Here is an 8,970-nt window from a genome sequence, read left to right as displayed (position 1 = left end):
AGCACTGGAGACAAGTATTCAAACAGGGTATATCCCGCCCAAGCAGAAAACTCCGAAAGACAAAACACGCATACACACGTACGGGGCGGGGTTCGGGCTATCTCGGCCAATCACGGCAAGACGCTCACCAAGGTAGTTCAATTCAAATTTAAACGGTCGAGGACGGAGATCCCGCGGACACGGAAATTGTTTATAAGGTAATTGTTTCATATATTACAGTGAAGTGTGTGTTTTAATCTGCAGTTTGTGTTGCGGAACTCGACTTAAACCGTAAGAGCAAAGTTTTGTAATTTAATGTAGAAGTTCCTTTTCGTACTAAGGGTATCTGCCGTCAACGTTAGCGATCATACGAACGGGTTTAGTGTCGGTGATGTCTTTATGTAATTTAATCGAAGCTGATTTAAAAATTAGCGTGTCCCAGTAAGATTTTCTATCTTGGTTTAACTCGATAATTACGCAAGTTAAGTTTTTTTTAATGTAAATGCTAAAAACTGTGGACACAGTGGCTTTGTTTAGGCTCACATCATACTCGGTAAGTTACTAAAGTCGGACCTCTGTTATAGGGGTCTATTAAAAGTTTATCTGAGTTGAGTTAACGCTAAATCGTGTGATTTTCACTGTAAACGTAAATATTACGTTTTCGTGTGATTGATTTTCATTATTAGCAGGCACTTTTATATGAGTGTTATGTCCAAGCAGGTGTGGATCACCGTGCAACACCCTAGTTTGTCTCCATTGTATTGGTTACTAGTACACCCAAGTCTCATCGGAGACGCCAACGTTATTTTAACAGCTACTTAATAAAACCTGGCTTTACCACGTTGTTACTGTCTGGTCAAAATAAATGTGGCACATGATATGCAAGTGACTGTTGTTGTTCTTGGTGTGCTTAATGGTAAATACAACTGCAACTCGGGTAACACGAAGAAGAACTTAAAGAAGTCCAGACGCTTTTCTTTGCAAGCTCCTTTGACGAAGGATTACTACTACAGAGGACAGAGTGTTAAAATGTCGAGTGGGTTTTAAACGCAAAATGATTTATTGAGTGGCAGTACAGCTTTGAAGTGAGGAAAACATTTCTTTTGGTTTTATTATTAGGAAAAAACAAAAGTGCAACTTAAATATCATGACAGGGTTTAAAAAATGTGTGAAAAGGCAGATTTCTGCCATTACTATATACAGATCTGCCTTGCATACAGCTGTAGTCAACCACTAAAGGCCCAATTTAAGAATAATGGTTTATATACTCAATATGTGGCTGTTCATGATGATGAAACAAGTTTGTTTTTTTTTTTTTCTTTGTATCTGTTTTAACAATAATTCACCTCTTAGCCCACAACAGAGCATGTCCCGCCTGCCAGTAATGTCAAGTAAGAGGGTACTCGCGGAGAATGCCCAGGACTTGGCACCTGCACAGGTTTGTGTAAACCCTTCTGTTTACCTTTTTACTGCTACTGTCTGACTTTTAGATTACTGTTAAGTATTTGTGAGTTTAATTTTTGCTGGAGGTGAGTCATCCTCACATGCACATGCAGGTATCTTAGAAGGCTAGTAAACCACAGCTGAAAACCTGCGCAAGACTCAGGTTTGTTCTCACTGTATGCTAATGGTGTCTTTTGTTTTGCAGAAGAGACTCCGTAAGGATGCAGATCCGGTTAAACCAGCGGCTACGGTCATTGGTACCAAGCGACCTGCTCTCGCAGCAACCCGAGCACCTATCTGTAAGTAACGTCTCAATCCTGAGTGTTGAAATCTTTTTGTTTTACTCCAAACTACATTGGTTTATGTCGGAGAACTACTTTATCTTAGTAAAGCACTTCATTAAAAGGCTGTCCCCAAACTAAACCAGTCAAAAACTAAAACTGCATTAACTTTATTTAAAAAAATCATTGAGTAAAACACGTTTTCACATTGTATATTGTGCTTCTGTCCTCTTATCATTTTGATAAAAATGTCCTTCTTTGTTTCACTCTCTCCAACACAGCTAGGCCTCTTAGAGCTGTAGGAGCTGCCACTGTAGCTGCGGCTCCGTCTAGAGGTAAGAAATGCTAAATATGTGGCAGGACTTTAGACACTGTGGTCACAAACCTTCATCTGGAGCAGTGATTAAGCAGTTTTAAAGTTTAATTAAATTTGTTCATGGACAATGTCATATCTTGTACGTAGTTTGGTCCCAGATGAACATGTGATCATTTAATGCATCTATTTACTGTTTAGGTGTCATTAAGCAGTCTGTAGCTTCAACTACATCAAAGGGAGGCAACATGAAACAACCCGTTGCATCCACCGGCACAAAAACAGGTGAGAAATGAATTCTGCTCATTTCTTTTCTTCTGACAACTAAACGTTTATATTTTGGGGCTTTGATTTGTTAATAACCCTCCATAAATTTTAAATGCTTTTGAAAATGTTTCAAAGTGTGAAAAAAGTGACCCAGTACATTGAAATAAGCCACGATTCTGAGTGAGTTTGTGCAAACACGACCATAAGCATGAAGCACCTAAATGGAAGTTGAAGTTTAAAGGTTGCTTCTGTAGAATAGTTTTTCTTAACAGACCGGAAAAAAACAAATTGAAAATGTTGCGTTTGTGTACAGGTGGAACACAAAAACGAAACCCTTGGGATCTGAAGGGCAAGGTCAGCGACATGGAGGATAAGGTCCGTACCTACCAAATAAAAGTTAAGACTCTGAATCAGCAAAATGAGGTTCTCCAAGACTCTGTGTCCCAGAGCCACAGAAAAATTGTGGAAGTGGAGAAGGAGCTTCAGATACAGAGGAGCCAGAATGGGTATGAGGACTATTTCATTTGGAAAATAAACGTTCAGTTAGGAATTTTACTCCTGAAATTGTCGTGTTAACCATTGACAACTTGACTTTGCTTTTATCTTCTGGGATTTTTAGGGAGTATGAGATGAAGCTGCAGGTGTTGGCTGGAGTCCAGGATGAGCTGGAGAAAGTCTTGAGTGACAAGAACTTTCTTCAGAAGGAGCTCACCAACGTGGAGGGGAAATACAGAGTGATGGAGACTCTCCGAGACAGCCAAGAGACGGAGCTGCAGACTCTGAAGGTAAAAGATTGACTGAGCAGCAGCTGAGAATGGCCGTGCTTGTTTATTATCACTAGATAAACGTACAGATGGGCTGACCTGCCAAACCTTAATATCATTTGTTCTTTCTGCTCCAGATGAAGCTCTCTGTGCAGGAGTCGACTCTGGCCCGTGTGCAGGTAAACCTCAGAGACTTCGAGGAGGAGGTTCGGTCTCTGAAAGAAACTGTGGCCCAGCAGAAGGATGAACTTTACGCTGGAGAGATGGAGCGCAGACGGCTCCACAACACCATACAAGAGCTCAAGGCAAGTTTGCCTCTGTTACCAATAAAAGTGCCTCTTCATGTGCACAAAATGTGAATGTTTTCTCTGTTCTTTGGTTGTTTTTGGTGTGTGCTGGTCACATTTGTCCAATCATCCTTCGGATTTTGCTGCAACCAATAAAATATTAAGTTTCAGTCTCACTCTTGTATCTCTTGCAGGGTAATATCAGAGTGTTCTGCAGAGTGCGTCCTCTGGTAGGTGGAGGCCTTCCCAAACATGTACAACTCGCCACAAGCGACAATAAAGCGATAACGCTGGCTAAAACCGAGGAGGTAAGAATGAGGACCGCTTAACGCATGTTTAAAGAAACTGTTGGCTGCAGAGAATTTGAGTTCTGTGTGAGTTAACACGTGTAATTCAGTGTCAGCGTAGATGAACCCTAACCCAAAGAGGAAGCACAAACAACCAACTGAACTGAGTTTTTGTGCTTTTCAGTCTCACACGGGCAAAACTGCTGACACTCAGAAGAATTACAACTTCAGCTTCGACCGTGTGTTTGGTCCTCGGGCCTCCCAGCAGGAGGTGAATATCACATTTTACAGTATATCAAAGAATAAACTGTTTTTCATTTTGCGGTCCCCGCTTGTGCGTGGAGGAAATGTATAAATTTGTCTTTATCTTCAGGTCTTTGAGGAGATCTCACTGCTGGTGCAGTCAGCACTGGACGGCTACAATGTCTGCTGCTTTGCCTACGGTCAGACCGGCAGCGGGAAGACGTACACCATGGAGGGGGACGAGGTTGACGAGACCAGAGGTGTCATTCCCAGAGCTGTGCAACAGATCTTTAAAGCTGCAGGAAAACTGGGAGAACAAGGCTGGGAGGTTGGTTTGGTTTGTGTTTGAATGTCTGAAGAGAAGGTCAGTGGTAGCAGCTTTACACGGTGGTAGAGCAGCAGCTTTTAAACTGCAGACTATCTGAAAGACTTGAGTAGTTAGTGTTATAGGTTGTTCATCTAAGACCAGACTGCTTTTCTACCACAGTCGGCCATATTTCCTTAAGCACCAAAGATGATTTTGAGCATACAGATGAGTGGAGCTTTTATGATTAATCTGCCGCACTGTTAATGTTGTGCTTTTCTTTTTATCCACAAAAGTCTCACATTAGTGTTAAATTGCTTCTGCTCCTCAGCGTCAGAGGGCTTTCACACTGCAGTCTGCTGTGTGCCCTCGTGGTGCGTTTATGAGGGAATGTGCTCATTTTAGTTTTTATTTCAGTTCACGTTCACAGCAAGCTTTGTTGAAATTTACAATGAGACCCTGAGGGACCTTCTGTACACCGGCAAGTCCAGCAAGAGACCGGAGCATGAGATCCGCAAGACAACCAGCAACGAAGTGACAATCACTAATCTCACTTATGAGCGGGTCTCCAATGAGGATCAGGTACAGCAGACAGACATCTGTAGCTCAGAACAAAATTAATTTCAAATCGGCTGACAAATTGTTACCAAACTTTTATCAGTGCTCTGTGTTTTAAAACGTCCCCTCGTCCTCTCAGGTTCTCGGTCTCATTGCTTTGGCCAATCAGAATCGCTCCACTGCCCAGACAGCCCAGAATGACCGCTCGTCTCGCTCCCACTCAGTCTTCCAGCTGGATATTGAGGGAGTCAATGCCGGCAGGGATGTCAAGTGCAAATGTGAGTATAATCCCACTGGAAGTACCAGCATCAGGAATGTGGTTTCTTCTTTTTGGATCTATAATATTGAGTCTGGTTAGTTATTGTTACTGTAACCAGTGCAAAATCTGCTCTGATGTAGCCACTCTGTGCCTGGTGGACTTGGCTGGCAGTGAGCGAATGGTGAAGAGCCAGTCTCAGGGTGACCGTTTCAAAGAGATGACCGCCATCAACGGCTCGCTGTCCAACCTGGGCATCGTTATCGCCGCTCTGGCCAACAAGGTCTGCAGCTGCAGTTTCTGTAGTCTTAGATGTCACACCTGCTTTCTTTACGTTTACAGTATTAATGATTTTTTTTGGCCTTTGTGTTTCAGGAGAGTTACGTTCCCTACAGGAACTCGAAGCTCACCTACCTCCTGCAGGGATGTTTGGGGGGGAACAGCAAAACGTGAGTTTGTTGACATCACAAATCTTTATAATGACGATACATAAAACTGAAGGAATTTATCCCCAATAAATATTTAACAGAGTTTGATCCCATCACTTCAGATTGTGACTGTTTATTCTTTGGCGCTAATTTTGGATGTCTTTATCTGCAGCTTGATGTTTGTTAACATCGCCCCGGAGCCCGACAGCTTTGGGGAAACTCTAAACTCATTGAGGTTTGCCAGCAAGGTCAGTGCAGTCTTGTTTCCAGTGTTCATTGGACAGAGTACATTAATGATGTCCTTACATTAGCTGTTTATGGTAAACCAAAGCCATACTCCATATCCATTTTAATACCTTGGTGTGTAATTAGGGCTGCTCAATTAATCGAATTTTAATCACGATTACGATCTGGGCTTTCAACGATCATTAAAAATGACTGAGCCGATTATTAGCCCCTCCCTAATTTATCCGCGACACCTTAAAGGCCGTTCCGTGAAAATATTGTCGGGCATAAACCGGTCCGTGGCGCAAAAAAGGTTGGAGACCGCTGATTAAGAGGACCCGAGGGAAGCTCGGAAAGCTAAGCAGAAGTTATTTGGAGAGGAGAGTGACTGCCGTTGGTTGAAAAGAGTTTAAAAAAAAAAAAAAAAAAAACTTCAGTGGTGTTGCACACTATTTTATATTATTTTTTTAAAGTCATTGTTAACCCTTTAAAGCCAGTCAGAGCAGCACGCTCCGTTTTGCGTAACTATTTTTAAATCCCTGTAGAACCTGAACCGTGTAAGCTAGCGCAATAATTTGTTTTGCATATGAAACCGGAGGAGTTGTACTTACATCTGATGCCATCAGCTTGTCCTCGGTCACGGTTTCGTTCCACATATAGCTTTGCAAAAATTGCATAAAAAGCGCTTGCAGGAACAAAAACATAATATTCCAGAAACACGCTTTGCCGTTCCTATCAGCTGTTCGTAACACTTCCCACAGTGAAATGATGCACCTGCTGTTTTCTTTGCAAATCTGCATCATAGGATTGTTTTTTGTTTTTCCTGCAGTATATAAAAATTGCTGTATCTCCAAAATAAAACTATGAAGACACTCAAAATAAATGTCCTGTTGTTGTAAACTATTTTTTGCAACTTTATTGTATTTAAAGTTTTGAGGGATAAGCCTCTTAAATTTCTCCAAGTAGAAATGTATGTAAACAAAACAAAAGCGATTTTCAATTTTTTTTTTTTTTGTAGTTTATTGCACTTTTTTGCAATTTATGTAATTACTATGGACTTAATGCATACATATTATTAAAATATGGGCTATAACAGTTGTATTGATGTATAGCAACTTGAAATGCTCCCACAAATGGCACTACAGCATGTAAAAAAAAAAATAATATAAGCTCTGGTGGACTTGGTTCTATAGTAGGTCTTAAAGGGTTAAATAAATATCGTCAAATAATCGTGATCTCAATTTCAGTGAAAATAATCGTGATTATCATTTTTGCCATAATCGAGCAGCCCTATGTGTAATTCATATTCACGTTTTGTCTGAAGAGTAGGGATGTTCCTGGCGTCTTATTTACTAGTCGACTAATCGAGGGGGAAATAATTAGACTAACCAACTAAAGTAAAACTAAGGAACATTCAGATATTGAGTTAATTTTCAGAACTGATTAATAGAAACTGTCAAACTAGACGCAGATGTATCTTATCCATTTATCACATTCTGTTAAATACAAATGAAAATGCGTTACTACAAAAGATGTTCTATTAAAATATGACAATCATTTGAGAATCTAAAAGTACGACTGAGTGTGGCGCGAATGATTCAGGCTGCTGAAAATTAATGACAACCTTTTCAATAGAAGCAGAAATTTAGTAACAAAGTAATACATTATACAGCCGCTTTCTAGTCAGGTTGTGGGGGCAGCAGGAAGGACCACTCCTGACCACAGCTGATAGATGTAAACTGGCTAGCATGACCAAGGATGCTGGGGCCTCCTCCTGGTAGGACGTGCCCAGCTGGAACACCTTGCCCAGGTGGCTGTCACCTTTTGATGTGAAGTAGTGACTCTACTCTGAGCCCCTCTCCCATTGACTTAACTGCTCTCCTAAAGGAGAGGTTTTCCACCTTTGAGAAAACTAATTTCCTCTGCGTGTATCTGCGATCTCAGTGTTAACAAGAAGATCAGGGTAGATTAATAGATTTATGGTGTTTCTCAACAACAGTGCGCCATCTGGTGGCAGATCGCTGCCTAACATTTAGAACACAATGTACCAGCATTGGGCATCAATTAAAATTTTAACAATTAGATTGAACGACTGGTAAGTCTGATACAGACTAGTGACAATTAGTCGACTAGTCACATAAATCCCTGATAGAGCCCACAGAAGTGGCCTGCACCATGTGCGTGGCTTGCTTTGCAGTTTAACCACAAACACTCGTCTGCAGTGGAATTTCTTTGAGCTAATCGATTCATTTATTTCATTTTTTCTTCTAATTAATGTGGAAAATGGTGGCAAAAGTGGATGAAATGAGTGATTCCTAGAGTTACATGCCAGTTTACAGCATAGGGATTAGGTTTACAGTATAAATACCACTGAAGTGTACAAGGATTTGAAGTTTCACTGTAACTTTAACATTTTTGACAATTTTGTTTTGTTTTCTCCCCCGCAGGTGAACGACTGCGTCATAGGGACAGCGACTGCAAACAAAAAGTAGAAATTATTTTTTTTTTTTAAATCCTGAGTTTTCTACTTTTTAGGTTCATCTCAGGTTCAAAATGTCATTTCTTCTAATTAGTACTTCAAACAACTTGTCTGAATCTAATATGCTTCAAACCTTCCATATATCTGTACTTGTGTGTAGTAATGCTAGCTTCACCACAAAAGGAGTTGCTGTGCATTTCAATAAAAAGGAAAAAAAAAAAAAAAATTTTCACTCCAGATTTAACACATTTAAGAGTTTTAAGTGGGCTGTTTTTTTTTTTTTTTTCTCTTCTTTCAGCTGTTTTAGCATGAAGTGAGCGGTAAACTCAGACATTAGTCAGTTTCTAATGTAACTCTTGTGTTTACCTGCTGTTGGAAGTGAATGACAGTAACATTGAGTGTTTTCACCAATGTTAGATTATGTTTGTATATACTGTATAATGGCTATTTTACAAGTCTACATCACTTACTGATTTTTAGTTTTCTTTTACCCATTTCCTTGGATGCCATATCATTAGTATGTATTAATTAAATGTTTATTTAACATGTATGCTATGACATCTACTTTACAAATAAAACCAAATTTAAAGGCTGTTGCATTTTATTGCCTTTTTTCTTTCCTTTTCTTAAAGTTATGAAGGCATCTTGGATGCCATTTCAGTGAGTGTGGGGAAATGCCCCACACTATTTTCTATCACTGCTTTGAATGCAGACTGGTCTTAATGTTGATCTTTGTAATCTTCAGTATTAATATTTGTAAATGTTAACTATGAGGATTTTTTTTTTAATGATGTATAACGTTTGTAATGATTATATGAAGTTATATATGATTAATCATCCATTTATTAGATAGGTG

General features: G+C 40.0%; 1 protein-coding gene across 3 annotated transcripts; it reads left to right on the top strand.

Moving 5' to 3' along the window:
• The first annotated feature begins 98 nt into the window (after window positions 1-98).
• Window positions 99-8,340, top strand: kifc1 (kinesin family member C1). 3 transcript variants are annotated; one of them, XM_085445520.1, is made up of 17 exons: window positions 99-197; window positions 1,333-1,417; window positions 1,628-1,721; window positions 1,985-2,038; window positions 2,218-2,301; window positions 2,597-2,789; window positions 2,903-3,068; window positions 3,185-3,352; window positions 3,529-3,642; window positions 3,806-3,892; window positions 3,995-4,192; window positions 4,586-4,750; window positions 4,866-5,004; window positions 5,126-5,265; window positions 5,358-5,431; window positions 5,583-5,658; window positions 8,083-8,340. In XM_085445520.1, the coding sequence occupies exons 2-17, from the start codon at window positions 1,346-1,348 to the stop codon at window positions 8,125-8,127; spliced, it is 1,869 nt and encodes a 622-aa protein (XP_085301646.1). In that variant the 5' UTR covers window positions 99-197; window positions 1,333-1,345; the 3' UTR covers window positions 8,128-8,340. The 3 variants fall into 3 exon arrangements, with proteins under 3 accessions (XP_085301646.1, XP_085301647.1, XP_085301648.1); XM_085445521.1 differs by lacking the exon at window positions 99-197 and adding an exon at window positions 213-270; XM_085445522.1 differs by lacking the exon at window positions 99-197 and adding an exon at window positions 460-532.
• Window positions 8,341-8,970: the final 630 nt, after the last annotated feature.

This window comes from Copadichromis virginalis, linkage group LG22 (assembly GCF_057382275.1).
Source record: "Copadichromis virginalis isolate Kocher_CV1m ecotype Utaka linkage group LG22, C_Virginalis_male_GT1.1, whole genome shotgun sequence".
Classification (NCBI taxonomy): Eukaryota; Metazoa; Chordata; class Actinopteri; order Cichliformes; family Cichlidae; genus Copadichromis; species Copadichromis virginalis.
The sequence above is the reverse complement of the archived record's forward strand: the minus strand, read 5'-3'. Positions and strand labels throughout refer to the sequence as shown.